Below are 16,026 nucleotides of genomic sequence, written 5' to 3'. Positions count from 1 at the left end.
TCACACATGCACACACACTACACACACACACCATACAAGCAACTCAATTTATTCTACTTGATTAAAGCCTCAAAGAATTTCATTATAGACTTTAAAATAACATAATAGATATGACAAAAATGTAGTACCACCTAAAGATGTCCTTAATGGGTATCCAAACAGCCCCAAGGACCCACTCATTTCTTCTTTCCGTCCAGAACTCTCATTCCCAGCCCAGGTTACCTGGGCACGTGCTGCCCTGTAGGTCAGACATAATTTTCCAGCCTCCCTTGTGCTAGGAGCGCCTGTGCACAACCACGTTAATGACACAGGAATGGAACTAATTTGGGTTGTCTCCCCCATAGACAAGGCTGCTGCCCTTCTCATAGTGGAAGATGGACACCACAGGACCAGAGCACTTCAGGTCACCTGGCTCTCTCAACCTACAAACCGACAATTGGAGTCAAAACAAGACAGGAGCAGAAGTTCCTGAGGGCACTTTGCCCAAGCACACCTCCTGAGGGATTTCCTCCTGCCTGCCTGGATGTTCCGGCTCATCCCTGCCCCATCATTAACTAACCAGACACAGGCACAGCCCACTCAGGTCTGAGAGAGACAGATGAGCCTTAGACTGGTAACAGGAATAGAAATCCGCAGAGAAACAGGCACAATGCAACCAGATGTGGGCAAAGCCAAGTTCCAGAGAGCAGGCTGGGATGTAACTATTACAGCTCAAAGGAGAGATCCGAGAAGGTCCCACAGGGCTGGTCATTCCGCCTTTGAAGGCAGAACTTCATTAACCGCTTTTTCTTGTCTTTTCTCTTGTTAACTCCTGGAGGCTAAGATGTAAATTAGTACCTGGGCAACTAGACAATGGTGTCAGGACATTAAGACATTTCAGTCTCAATAGCATCAGCACGTCAGCATTTTCTTTCCCACACTCTGTCCCTCTCTAGCAGGTCCTTCCTTGCAGGTCCTCCCTTGCAGTAGCCATGATTCACATGTACTCCACAGATCACAGTGTTATTAGTCTCCAGTGCAAGAGACTGGGTCTGGGTCTGGCAAATGCAAGAGAGCAAGGAACCTGCTGCCCATGACTCACAAAGGACCAACGGTGACTCACCTGGCTCTGTCTCCATTTTCTAACTGGAATTACTCCCGATCTACTTAGGGTCTTGTCCCCAAAGATCCCTGTGAGTGCCTCTCAAGGGTGTTTCTCTTCTCTGTTGTCAGAGAAGGGACTCAGGCAGTAGGGCCACCATCTAAGAGGCAAGTTGGTAATTGTTGCCAACAAAAATGACATCTCACCTCAAACAACTCACAGTCTTTCTTTCAGGGAGCCTACAAATCAAAGAGATTTACATTTTTAATGTGGACTCCCCCTGCCCCAGGGGAAATATAGCTGTCATTGGATAACTGAGCCAACTTGGGCTGCCCCATCTCTCTAAACTCTCATTTACTTACCGGCTAATGGGGCTAATTCTACGATTGCAAAGACCTTTTGCAGGACTGCGGGTGATGCCTCTGCAGACAGACCTAGACACACTGAGGCGCTGGGTGAATGCTACCTGGGTGGATGTTACCTTACTGATAGCTGGCTGTTCTAACCTTCTGGGTATGAGGAAGAGTCAGCTGTACATTTGGTTAAATACTAAGATTAGACACTATGTTTAACAAGATTCTCACAGGCTAGGAAGGGATAACGGACTTTACATTTTTTTCTTACAGTAAGGGAAGCCTACAGAATGGATACCAGCTGTGGTAAGCCAAAAGTCTGGCTTCAAGTCCTGGAGAGACTACATGTCACAGTGTAATACATTTGCAAATACTCCTGTCAGTGGACTTATGGGGAGCAGGGGTGCCAAGACCTCTGTACCCCAGCACACTGGAGCAGATTGTAAGGTCAGGGCATAATAAAGGAACCAAGGTTGTAGAAACTTGACTGCTATCTCTACTAGCTATACAACCTAGCATAAGTGACATGCCCTAAGCTTTAACTGAGTCATCTGTAAGATGTGTGCAGTAGTATCTCTTTTGTAAGATGCAGGGTGGGATTAAATGAGGCCATCTGTCACTTAGTGAGATACCTGCCACGCACGCATCCTTGGAGATCCAGCTCAGTACTAAGTAGTACCTGATTACATGTAATAAATGTTCAATAAACTGTAAGTAGCAGTACTGTGGCCTCTCCCGCCTCTCCTCAACAATGGCACTGTGTCCTTCCGATCCACAAAGGCCAGACATCGTCTGTGGCCTCCAGAGTAGCCAGATCTGTGTTCAGGCCAACCATAGCAGATCTTGCTGGGTGACAACTTTTTGAATGACTTGACAGTCACATGCTGTCAGTGCAAGAAGACTTTTTATATCAAAGACATTGTCTTGGGCACTGTCACCAAATAGAGCCTTTTCTAAACCAGAAGGAGACCTAGGGGGAGAATGTGGAGACACACCTTGATCAGGTAGGAAGTAGAAACATCTGTTGTCAGACCCAGATACACAGGAAGCTGAGTCACTTTCGGGGACTGGATTGTTAAGCTCCTCGGATGAAGTAAGTCCCCAGTTTTGATATTTTAAAATATGGGCTGATGCAATACTTAAAGGCGGGGTTTCCTGCTGTACAGCCTACCGTCCCTTAAGGGCCTCGTGGAAAGGACCAAGATGGCAGATGCTAATTATCTTTGGGTGAGGGTGATGTGTTGGGTGTGAACTCAAGGGGGAAGGCAAGGAAAAGAGAGCGGGTGTAATCGCAGAGCTGCTCTCTCCTTGGTCTGCTGAATCATTAGAGAAGTTAAAGAATGAAAACCTCTGTTCTTTTTCTGACCCTAATCTCTGGCCCTGGGCTTCTGCTGGGACAGCTATTGTCCTCTCCTGTAACAGGCTGAGGAACTGCCATTTGCCTGTTTGTCTCCTTTGGTCAGTCAGCTACTGCCTCAGTCAGTGGCCCCAGCCATTGGATGTTCTTTGCCAAATGGAAGTAAGAAGGCATGGTTGGAACGAGCTCCTCTTCCTGGTCTAGTTTTAATGCAAAAATCAACTTAGGGAAGAGAAAAGTGTAGCGCTCTGATTTCCAGAAGGTCCAGGAAGGAGGGGCAGAGCATACACTTTTAGGTTGATCTAAAAAGCTTGGAATCTATATAGATGATATGTTTCATTGCTCAATACACTTGGACAAGGTCAAGTCTATTGCTTTAAATTTAAAGAGACTTTGCTTACAAAGGTGCATGGGATACTAGGCAGTGGTGGCTCGTGCCTTTAATCCAGCATGCCTTTAATCTCAGCACTTGGGAGGCAGAGGCAGGCGGATCTCTGAGTTTGAGGCCAGCCTGGTCTACAAAGTGAGTTCCAGGACAGCCAGGACTATACAGAGAAACCCTGTCTTGAAAAAAACAAAAACAAACAAACAAACAAACAAAAAACCCAAAAAGGTACATGGGAGAAGACAAAAACCTGGTTATTCTGTTTAAGAACAATCTATTACTTAGAAATAACGTTTCTCCAGCTTGCCAGGATTTCCACATACACATGTATTTTTAAAAGGGAATCCTTTAACTTTATCAACATGAATTTATATAATTACTGTTTTATCTTTCTGGGGTCTGCCTTACTAATGAAAGACAGCTGGTATGAATGGTAGACAATGCTGAGCTGACAAAGAGGGTTCCCAGCTCAGCACGCCTTGCACTCACCCAGGCCCCTTCCCCAGTGGGATGCTCTCATTACCACACCCCACACCCCCTGCAATACTGATTTGGAGTCTAGATGGCCCTATATTTTCTCTTCACCATTTATTGTTTTGGACTGAGGGTACATAGCTCATAGAGAACACATGCTTAGCATATGCAAGAACCTTGGTTTCATTCCCAGCATTCAAAAGAATAAACTAAAAGTGCTTCTTTAAACAAACTCTTGAGGCTGGAGATGTGGCTAGTATTTAAGAGTACTTGTTCTCATAGAGAAACACAGTTCTAGTCCCAGCGCCCACACCAGGTAGTACACGGCTAGCAATGGATCCAATACCCTTTCCTGGCCTCGGTGGACATGGACACACACACACACACACACACACACACACACACACACATGAGTGTGCACGCAAATAAAAATAAACAAACTTGAATTATTCTTGAATTATTTTTCTGCCAGAATATAAAGTTGGCAGAAGTGAAGCTACAAATTACTACTGTGAGCTCTGCTGAGAAGAGGCCTGTGTGAGATCTTTCTAGGTCTGGTCTCCCTCCCCAGAGTGATATCACCTCATACTCCCAGGGAAGGGAAGTAGAGCAGAGCGTGCACACATACTGGGTACCAAGCAGTTGGGAAGAAACCCAGGGATGGCTGAAGGCTTTAAGCTGGCGTTGGCGCTCTGGCCTTGGGCTGTCTATAATATTTGTGGGGAGCCTGATTACGTGTCGGCAACTCCACAGTCTCAGAAACTCTGGACATAAAAGATTTAGCTGTTCCGGCTGTGCTTTAAATCCTCAGACTTTCTGATAATCCAGCTAAACTGGCACTTCCCAGAGAAAGCTCCTTGTAGGTCACCAGGAAGTCCGTATTCACCGTGTGGCTCACCTGTTCTTCCTCAACCCTCTCACCAGCATCTACCTCCTCACCATCTGTCCTCTGTTCCACTAGAAAGCAGGCAGGGGAAACAGCAGGTTCAGCAGGCAGTGTGCTAGGTGCAGCCCCCTTCTGTCTGCATTCTTTAGTGCCCTCTGAGGGGCTGGTTGTCCTTGGACTGTGGGAGGTGAGATCAGCCCGAGTTTCTGGGATAGAAGGCAAAGGAGAAAGTACAAGGCATGATTCAGCTGTCCACTGCCATCCAAACCAGTTTTACAGCTGAGACTCTTGAACAATTAACAAACGGCCTTTCGACAGACTAGAGAAGAGACTACCACTTTTTATGACTTTTGAAGTAAGTGGTTTTAAACAATCTTGACGTGTTAAAAACTGAAAGTCAGAAGAAGCCTCCTAAACACACAAAGCCCTTCCTGCCCTGAGTACATGAAGTTATCATGGAATACTGACATCAGTTGTGGGGTAGGGGTGAGGGGCTCATAGCAGTCAAGTATCTACTCAACATTGCCCTTCAGGAAAGGCCTACAGAACCTCACAGACCATTAGAGTGTAGTTGCATGACCCAAGTATCCCTTCTTTTGAGGCTGTGAAAGCAATGCTAATATAATCAACTTTTGAGCCACAGATGTAACTTCCCAAGATTACATCCAAATAGACACAACAGGGGCGAAATAAAAATGCAAATGACTGCAATTACCTTGAGGGTATGTGATAACATTCTATCAAGGCAGTGTGTATGTGTGTGTGTGTGTGTGTGTGTGTGTGTGTGATACATATGTATGTGTGTATATTTTAGATGCCCTGTTTAAATTCACACCCCATAGAAGCAGACAAGGAGAAATGTTATGTTATACAAAGATAAGCATAAGCTGCCTTCCAGCTTTAAAATTTTAAGTCAGAGTTCCAAACTGATTTGATATGAGCCAACATTTAAGACTGGAGAATTTTCACAGAAACCCAGAATTGCAGGTTTATTTGAAAAGTTAGATCTGACAATAGTCATTTGGAGTGACAGGCCTTAAGTAAGGCGCCCTTTCGTAAGCTGGTGTGCTGCTGATTCGATACCTGCATACTTTCCCAAAGCATTTAAGACCGTGGAGCCTTACACTGTTGGGATTTCTCACTGTGGACTATGCCTTCAAAGTCAGATGACTTGAGTAACAGTGTCCTGCACACCCAGGTACAACAGTGAGTGTCTGGACATAGTAGTGGGCTTTCAAAGATAGGTTCTCAGCCTTGGCTCTACATGTCAATTGCAGGCAGACATTTTAGAACTATGCTTTAATCTAGACCAAAGACCAGGGTTTCTGGCTGTGTAGTCCCAGTATTGGCTGGGTAAGTTCTGTGAAGCACTCAGAGATAGTAGTGTTGCCAGCATCCTGTGGGTCCCTCTGTGCCCTGACCTATGCTACTCCTTTGTCCTCATCTATGCCCTCCCAACTCCCAGTACCACAGCTTAAGGCTGCCTGTGCTGAACTTGCTGACAATAGAATCATCCTGAGTCTATATCTTGGAGTTTGGATTCTTCACTGGACTATGAGGACTGAGCTGTCTCCATGTCATCAGGTATAACAGTCGACCCATTTTCACTGGTGTTCCCTAATTCACTATGTGACTTTACTGTCAACTGTCCTCCCACGCTATAATTGGTGAAAATTTGGACTGTCCTGGGTTGGTATTAATACAATTAATACCAGTATCTACAAATGTTCTTGGATATTTCTTTAGCTATGCATACATAGACATGCATAGGACTTGTACCTTATAGCAGAAATGCTAGGGCACAAATTGTTTGCATGTTGATGTTCAACAGATTTGTCTAAAGAAAAAATGTATCCAAAGGTGTCAATTATACTGCCATTGGAGCGTCTCGGAGCTTGGGCAACACTCTGTGGGACTTTTAGACGAAAGGTTTCCTGCTGGGTGTACAGAGCTGTGGTGTGGTTCATTTCCAGTACCCAAGAGCTGACAGTGCTGAGAATGCCCAAGTTCCCAGCCATGAGGCTGTCCTTTTGTCCGTTGTCCTTCTAAGCACCTATTTGGATCTCTTTCTCATTTCTTTTTTGTGTTGGGCTTTCAGAACTGATTTGTTTAAGGGGGAAGTCAGTATGAGTGAAGCTGTCACAATGCAGTCTAGTAGTTTGCGTGCTGACTGAAAAGCAATCGAAATGTTTTTACATGTTTGCATGTCTTAGATATGAGTCTGGTTAGCTTTATAGAAGGCTCATGATTCCTTGGGCATGGTCTGCTAGTTGTACAGAAGGCACACTCCCCCTTTACCTCTGCACCTTGGCTTCTCCTCTCAGTGGTCTGCCTTGGGAGACCCGGTGTCTTTATTCTAATATACCCCACTCTATAGTTGTTTTATCATGCAATTTTATATCTCATATAAGAAGCCACTGCCCATGCCAAGGTCATAAGCAAATTCTACTTTTGTCATAGAGAGCAATGCTCTTCAGTAAAAGATAAAAATGGAAGTTACACGTGGTTTTACCTATCTTTAAAAAGTAAAGTAAGCTGAAATTTAACATTTTATATAACCCAATACATCAAAAATATTATCATTTCAATGTGCAACCAATATAAAATTATCATTAAAATGCTTTATACTTTATCCAGTCATTATTATTTGCCTTTATTAGTGGTATGAGTATGTCCTGTGTGTGCGCGTGTGTGTGTGCGTGTGCACACGCGTGCGTGTGTGTGTGTGTGTGTGTGTGTGTGTGTGTGTGCCTGTGTGTGTGTGCGCGTGTGCGTGTGCGTGTGTGAGCCTTCTGTGGCAGGTCTGTAGATGTCAGAGGACAATGCTCAGGAGCTGGTTCTCTTCTTCCACTGTGAGTGACAAGCATCAATCTCAGGTCAACAGGCCTGCCTGATCAGAAAGTGTTTCTATCACTCTGCCATCTTACCAGCCCCATGTTTTCTCTACAGTGAGTTTATAAAATCTGCTTTGTTCTTTTTGTTTTACATTTAAGCAACATCTTTATTGGGCTAGCCTCTTTGTCAGACCAATGTAGATCTAGAAGTTATTCTGCCACATCTTGACCAATATATAGAGTCTGAATACACTTTAAGGCAGCAGTCTTTCTTTCCACATGGATATTCAAACTCCTGTGGTACTGAGATCATAGGTCATGAGTGCCAATATCTGCAGATTTCCCTGTGATCACCTGGCCACTCAACTGGCATGCCACACCCCTTCTTTAAAGGTCCCCAGTTGATTTCTTGCTCATATCCATTGTTAGGAACCATTTCCATGCTGAGCAACTTTATAAAGTGGAAAAGTGACAGTTAAAATGAGTGTATCAAGTGTCTTTTACAATACTATTTCAGAAAGGGGTGTGTGTGTGTGTGTGTGTGTGTGTGTGTGTGTGTGTAAGAGCAGTGGTTAACTAAAGTGAAAAAGTATTTCTAACTTTCAATAACAGAAAGTGACTGTGATCGAGTATCCTATGCAACAAACATCTGCCTGTTAAGCTTTCAGTCATCATTTTTGGGGAGCTACAATGTTTTGTTCTCACAGAGTTCAGAGATCCAAATTCCACTGGAAGCAGATTGTTCCTGGAAAGCATCCAGGTAAAGCCAGTTGTAGTTAATGGAACAGGAGGAGCTCATTAGGAGACCCTATAACTTTGACCCAAAGTAGAACATGGCAAGGATCCTGTACTGTGCACAACATTACAGATGAGCATAATTTAAATTTTCTTTGCATCAGCATATTTTGTGTTTTTATAGCTTTATTCCCAGGTCAAACAAGAAAACAAACTTTGAAGAGGAGAAATTGAAGCCAATTTAGATATCAAGCTTGAGTAATCTTCATTATTGAAATAAAAAAAAACTGCTCTGGAATTTTTTTGCTTGAATCTTGAAATGATTAGTTTACTGCTAGCCTGTGTCAGACTCAATCTAATCAACAAGTTTTTATTGACTGTACAATAAAATAAGCCTGACAAAGGAATCAAAATAAGACAAATGAGCTTTGTTCCAGCAGACAAGGACCCTGCGGAGAAAGAGATGACCTATCACAGGAATGCACCTCATAAAATACTTCATTTTAGAATGTGGATACAGTAAGTAATTATCTCACATCCCTGAGCATAATAATAGTTGATCTTTTCAAATAACCTAAGTGGCCCTGCTTGTGAATTTTATATGGTTCCCATCAAAGAGGGAATGAGCATATCTTTAGGGCTCATATTCTAACGGTACACATCCATACAAGTTATACTTGTGTGTACCAATGTCAGGCACAGAAATTTGAGGATTTGAGTTTAAAAACCTCGGCTGATGGTAGTGATTTGTTTGTTTGTTTATTCCAATTTCTAGATTTCAGCAGGCCGAGGCAGGAAGATTTACAATAAATACCAGGCCTGGGCCACATAGTGAGGTCAGGGTCAGCCTTAGATACCTGGTGAGACCATCTCAGAAAGGGTGGCTCTGTCTGTCTGTCTGTCTGTCTGTCTGTCTGTCTGTGTATATAATTCAGAAGATAGGTATAGAGATCAGAGGCAAAGCACATGTACCAGACCTTGAGTTTGTACTCCATTGTTGAAAAAAAATGGGGAAAAGGGAAGTGAAGAGTGAATGAATTTAGGGAGCAGTAAAAGCAATGCCTCCCTCCCGTTAAGTGGGAACTGTTACTCACACACCAGCACAGAGCCCTCTCCATAGACACCCCAGCAGGAAAGCCAGTGAAAAGATGAGAACCAAGGGCTATCTGAGCAAACCCAAACTCCTCAGCTTTATATCTGAGAAGCATGTAGGCCCAGACAAAACCATTTTCTCATGCTAAGGAAAGGTAAAATTTGTTTGACGGTCACCCAAGTCCCACTCTGGTCTTCCCCCAGCTGTATTATACTCAGCACTGGACTTTCTCGGGCTTTCGGGTGTGATAGAAAACTCTGGAGGCTACACCCTGGCCAGTGAGTCTGCCGTCAGCAGAAAGCCCCATAACTGGCTGTTAGAGTTCTGTGTGAGATCACAGAGTCTTAGTTTCTCCACTCCCTTGCTAGTTGAGAGTTTTCTATCTAAGTGTCCTTTACTTACTTTAATTAGGTTTTTGCTTTGCTTAAGATGACACAATTTAAATTTTTAACTCCGAGGGCAAAAGTCTTAAGGTGATGTGTATAGCAGGACAGGAAAATGATAACCGACAGTTGTGCTGGTGTTAAGGAAAGAAGCCCCACTCTTACACAAGCCATGGTTCATGTGGTCTTTTGGCTAGCCTGTCTAGAGCCTCATAACAATCTCTAGGCTTATCTAGATGCCTGAAGCGAATAAACCACCCTCTTGGGCTGTGTGAGGGTGACGTGGAAGGTGCACACAGTGTGGAGGGTTTTCAAGGAGAAGGGAGAATAAGAATAGCACAGCGTCAGGCTGCAAGGACATTTCCCTCTATTCCTCCATGTGTCTTTTTGTCACGATGCCTGACACAGCTCCTCAGGATGCAGAGTTAAGAACAGAGTGCCAAAAGTCCCATTCTTTAAAACATATTACATTCTGTCGCTCGTGCGTGTGTGTGTGTGTGTGTGTGTGTGTGTGTATAGTACACGTGTGTGTTACACACTCTCACACACACCCCTGAGCATCTGAGGGGATCACACAACAAATTGCAGGAGTCTCCTCTCTCCTTCTACCATGTGAGTCTCTAGAGCAAACTCAGATGATCACAGTGTGGCAGCAGGTGCCTTTCCTGGCCATCTTGTTGGACCCAAATCGCTGTTCTCTATGTGTACTGATCCACCCAAATAAATTTAAATCCAGCCTCCTTGCTTGTGAATGTCTCAATCACTCTTGTCTACAGTCCATCTTTGCTCATATGTATTATATGTATATGTATATGTATATATATATATATATATATATATATATATATATATATACACACACACATATATATGTGTGTGTGCATGTATGTACGTACGTATGTATGCATGTATATACGTGTATGTATGTACACGTGTATGTATGTACGTATGCACATGTGTGTGTATGTATGTATGTATGTATGTATGTATGTATGTATGTATTATACGGGTTGATCTCTTCACATTGCCTCCATTGGCTACACTGGGGAATTTTGGGGGAGTCTAAGGCTGGTGTGGGGTAGTGCAGGCATCCTCTTGCCACATGTCTGCCCATTTGTAGTAGCACCTCTGCAATGGCTTTGGGAAAACTTACATCAGAAATCTGTGTGTGTGTTAGGACTGTGTATAAAAACATCTCTCTCCTGGTCTGTCACTTTGCAATGATGAACATAGCGAACAGACATGTAGAAGACAGACCTTCTATTTCTGCTTCTCGCTGGGTTTTACTGTGCTCTGGGAAGGTTGCAGAATCCAACATTCACTTGGGCACTACCTTTCTTTGAGGCAGTCTCAAGGATGGATCAGTTTCACCAAGAAGGATTTCAGTAACCATAGAGTAACATTTAAAGCAGCCTGCTGGACAGTCAGCTCCATGAGGGTGGGGTTTGTCCACCCGGCCACTGCCCATCCTCCGGGCCCTGAACACACTGAAAGCGCTCACAGATAACCACCACTTGGAGACTTAAGTACTATTTATCCAGAGCCACTATTGCCATGTCACGGGGCAGGCACTTACTGTCTTGCCTTTCTAGTCATCGTAACACCCAGCCTGACATGACAGGCATTGAAACAGTGTGCTTACAGATGAGGAAATCACTGCCTGAAGAATTTCATTGGCCTGGCCAGGCCACGGGGAGCAGGAAACAGTGACTCACATTCAAATCTTTCTTGTCTATGTTCGGTCCAGCACACCACACCTTCACCCCAATCTATAACAAACTATAGCTTGATTTTGAGTTGGGTTTTTTTTATAAGGTACCAAGATGGAATGTTTGGCAATATCCCCAATAATCGAGAAATGAAATTACATGAAGCCAGAAGGGCTTCTTCACAGCAAAGAAAGCTACCAGTCTAAGGAGCAGGAATTCGAAGGGCTGGAGCAAATCTCTGCAAACTGTATTTATGGCATTGCTAATGTCTAGAATACATAAAGAACTGTAAAAATCAAATGTCACAAAACAGGCTAATTGATAAATGCATTATGGAATCGAGCATACAGTTCTTCAGAGAAGAACTAAAATGGCCAATAATAAATATTTATTGGAAGTAATCATAATCCTAATTTATCAGGGTAATGAAAATTAAAATTACTTTGGGATTCCATCTTATGGAGGCCAGCATGGTTACCTCAGGGAAGACAAATGACAACACATACCAGAGAGTACTGGGAAAGAGAAACGCTTACTGTTGGTGCAACTGTGACCTGGCACAGCACTATGGAAAACAGAGGAGCTTTCTCAGAAAACTAACGTTAGAGCTACCATATGAGCCAGGCCTACTCTCCTGGGCCTTGACCCGAAGGCCTCTCTATCCACCACATAGACACTTTGCACATTGCTGCTCTATCCACCACAGCCAGGACATGCAAGCAGCCACGATCCCACAATATGTGGATGAATAACAAAATATGATATACATAGACAACAGATTTAGCTGTAAATGAAAAATGAAAGTAAGAAATGCTCAGAGGGCTACAAAGATGGTTCTATGGTTAGGAGCATAGCTGGCTCTTGCACAGGAGCCAAGTTCATTTCCAGCATCCCTGTCAGGTGAACCACAGCCACCTATAACCTCTAAGCAATCTGACACCCCCTTCTGGACTCCATGGTACCTACAGCTACATGCATTTACCTCCACACAAACAGGCACACATGCACACATGCACACACGCACCCATAATTAGAAAATAAGCACACAATTAAAAAATAAAATAAATGTAAGACAATGGATAAAAACAGATAATATTACATTAAGTGAGGTGACCTAGACTCAGAAAGACAAACACTGCTGCATGTTCCCTCAGAAGTACAGCCTGGCTTCAGTTCTCATTTACATAGAGGTATGTATGGGGGTGTGGACAGAAGAGCAGGAGAGGAAAAGACTAAAGGTAGAGGAAGGACAATAGAACATACATGACATGAAAGGGGATGGCAGGATGCCTGAGGGCAGGAAGGGACCACTGGGAGGTTGGGGAGGAAGGGACAGTGGGGAGGGAGGGTGAAGAATGAACAGTGGGGAGGGTGGGGGGAGGAAGGGACAGTGGGGAAGGGAGGGGGAGGGACAGTGGAGAGGGTGGGGGAGCAAGGGACAGTGGGAAGCGTGGGGCAGAAGGGACAGTGGGGAGGGTGGGGGAGGAAGGGATGGTGGGGAGGGTGGGGGAGGAAGTGACAGCAGGGAGGGTGGAGGAGGAAGTGACAGTGGGGAAGGAGGGGGGGAGGGACAATGGGGAAGGAGGGAGAGGAAGGGACAGTGGGGAGGGAGGGGGAGGAAGGGAGGGCAGAGAAATGGCAGATGATTCAACCAAAATGAAGTTAACATAAAAATACCATAAGGAAAACTTTTACTTTTCATGCTGTTTAATTTTTTTCAAGGATTCTAAGTTAGAATGTTTAAGTGTCACTTCAGGCTTTGGGAATTTCTCTCTATGTTAAAGACATTGGAAGACTAATACAATAGGGAATGAAAGAGCTTAGACCTTGCATTTTGGTATAGAAAGGGGCAAGAAAGCTTTCTCTCTCTCACTGGTTATGATAGTCTAGATCTCACTGCAGTTAGCTTTTTAAAAAGATTTATGTTTGTTAGGTTGATTGTATATTTTATGTACATTGGTGTTTTGCCTACATGTCTGCCTGTGTGAGGGCATCAGATCCCCTAGAGCTGGAGTTACAGATGGTTGTGAGCCACCATGTGGGAGCTGGGAATTGAGCATGGGTCCTCTGAAAAAGCAGCCAGTGCTCTTAGCCATTGAGCATCTCTCCAGCCCCCAAACTAAACTTTCTCATGTAGAAGGTGAATATTATTAGTCCCATCTCATTGAATTCAGTGAGAAAATGTGTTTATATACAGCAAGGACTGAAAAATGAATAGAAATCGTAGCCTATACAACTAACCAATGTTTAAAACTATTAACTATCAATAATAACATTACTAAGAATTCTCTTCAAAACTATGTTAGTCAATTTGATTGGCATTTCACAAATCTTTTATACACCTATTACCCATATATGTGCCCGTTGTCTCCTCAGAGTATTTTTCTTTTGGCAGCAATCCTATGGGTGAAATTAGAATTGAAATTCCCCTTGAGGTAAAAAACAAAACAGGCTTATAGGAGGATTAAAAGGTAAGAGAGTTGAAGTTTTAGACTCTCAGACTTGATAGAGCACATAAAGAACGGGGGATATAGGTCACTGGTAGATCACATAAGGGCAAGACAGATAGACGGGGGGGGGGGGGGGGGGAGCCAAAGAGGAAGAGACAGTGGCAGAGACAGAAGAGAACACTGAACATCAGTGGTTAGTGGGTAAATTAATATTTATCACCTAGAGAGTCCCAAAGGTTTCTTTTCCTAGAGCTGTGTGGTTTTCCAGGAATTGATGATTTTTTTTTTTTATAAGAACTTTTCTACAACTTTGTTCAATTTAGGAAAAATAAAGTTTTGTTGCGTGAGGCTAGTTGTTTTAATCAATCAGCTACTTTCTTTGGGGCATGACAGGAGTATTACATCCCTAAAGATAGTACCGAAGAGGTGAGCAAGTCCTGCCTGCTTTAAGCTGAAGGGGCCGGGACATGGTCAGAAACGCATTTGACAGGCCACACTGCTCCTGTCATCTTGAGTCAGGTTTTCCTAATAACCAAAATCCAGCTGTGTGCCAGTTCAGTGCCTAACTCACTCTCGGCATCCCTTTAATGGATCAGCTGCAACTTAGCCAACAGCAAGGTGAGCGAGGCAGGAGCAGAAGTACGGACATTTCATCTCTACTGCTAGGTACTGCTCAAGTCAAAACCTTCAGGCAGGAGGCTGCAAAACTCTCTTCCTGAATCTTCCCCCACCTCATGGCAAAACCAAGCAGTTTCATTCTTTCTGTCTCTCATCTTCCTACCCTCCTCCCTCCCCCATCCACCCCTGCCACAGAGTCAAGAGAACTTTGTATGAAGTTCCCTAAGACCATCACAGAGCTGACACCTACCTTCTTCCCAAAGCGCCAGTCTGCACAGGATACTCCTCGCCTGTGGGGAGCAACTGGAGAGGCTTCCCGTTCCAGGCAGCTTTGTTCTCAAGAGCAACACACCTCATCTATACGTAAGCCCTGAAATTCTTGCAGAGACCCACCCTCGAAAGTTGCAAGTCAAGATTTCTGACTGAGGGCAGTTAGTCACGTGAGGCAAAGCTACTGGATGGCACCTTCAGGTTCTTCCAGCTGGGATGCCGCTTCCTGTTTCACCACTGGGAGAAGTAAAAACTGGAGTCTTGTCAGACACTGACTACAAAGAAAGGCACCCATTGCCTCACCAGCACCGCCTAGGGTACACGGGCATTAGTCTGCCTCAGACTGACCTGGCTTCGCTCTTTACACTAAAGGAAAGGGACTTAGATGGCTGGCCGTAGAGCAACTCGGAACACTGTGGACAGGTTATAATTGACCGTGAGCCTGTGAGCAGGTTTGACAACTACAGTATACTCTAGTAGCTGCAAATCCTGGCAGGGTATTTGGCTGACTAAACCATCATCACTAACACTACAACCACCACAGCATAAGGCTTATCCATGAAGGAGCCTTAGACCCCAGAATGCGGTTTCTCTGCTTACTTCAGTGATGGGGGCAAAATCTATTTAAAGAAAAAAAATAGCAACCTAAATAAATGAATAAAATAGTCTGGCAACTTTTTTTTTAAAGAGCAATCAGATGTAATTCACCTTGCTTTTGTTTCAGGCTCAAAGAGCAATCAGCACAAAGAGAGATGAGCCTATTTAAAGGCATCGGGACAGGGCCACTCTCTGCTTGAAGTGTTTTGTTTCAAAAGGGAACATGTGCTCATGACTGGGTTTATTTGAGATGGTGTACTGTTCGTGTGTGTGTGTGTGTGTGTGTGTGTGTGAGTGTGTGTCTCTGTGTGTGTGTGTTTGTGTGTGTGTCTGTGTGTGTGTGTCTGAGTGTGTGTCTGTGTGTCTGTGTGTGTAGGGCAGCTCTACTTTCTCTTGTGGAAGATAAACTGGCTCTGGGCTTGGATTATTTAAAGATGCTTTGATAGTAAGAAAGCTCCAACATGTCGATTCATGTATGCTGGTAAACCAAGCGCAGCATCCTTGGCAATACTGCAGCACATCTTCTTCCGCCCTGGAGCTGGATCCCAGGAGCCACAAGTGCCTCCAACTGACGAAAGCCTTTCATTTTTTTCTGTCACCTGGTATGTGACAGAAAAACTTAAAAGAACCAAAAGTAGAGAAAACGACATGCCAGTGTCAAATGAACAGCAGCTCCTGAGCTTTTGGAATTTCCATGCTGGACTTGGTTCACAGGAAGAGGACTGATTAAGCCCTTTCATTCAATACTTGTTCACTCAGTTCTTCCTAGATTTTCTTTTTGCAGATTATTTTTTATGAACA

General features: G+C 44.0%; 1 protein-coding gene across 4 annotated transcripts in view; it reads right to left on the bottom strand.

Moving 5' to 3' along the window:
• Nucleotides 1–16,026, bottom strand: part of Cers3 (ceramide synthase 3) — a 90,575-nt gene that overhangs the window by 65,333 nt on the left and 9,216 nt on the right. The window contains exon 1 of one of the 4 annotated variants that reach the window (NM_001164201.1): nucleotides 14,609–14,856. The exons of the other annotated variants lie outside the window; for them this stretch is intronic. Coding sequence (NP_001157673.1) covers nucleotides 14,609–14,715 — 107 coding nt within the window. The 5' untranslated portion in view covers nucleotides 14,716–14,856. Of the gene's footprint in view, nucleotides 1–14,608; nucleotides 14,857–16,026 lie in introns of those variants that run through there. 4 annotated transcript variants of the gene reach the window in all.

The sequence above is a fragment of the Mus musculus genome, chromosome 7, assembly GCF_000001635.26.
Source record: "Mus musculus strain C57BL/6J chromosome 7, GRCm38.p6 C57BL/6J".
Lineage (NCBI taxonomy): Eukaryota > Metazoa > Chordata > Mammalia > Rodentia > Muridae > Mus > Mus musculus.
Note: the sequence above shows the minus strand (reverse complement) of the source record. Positions and strands in the feature narration are given on the sequence as shown.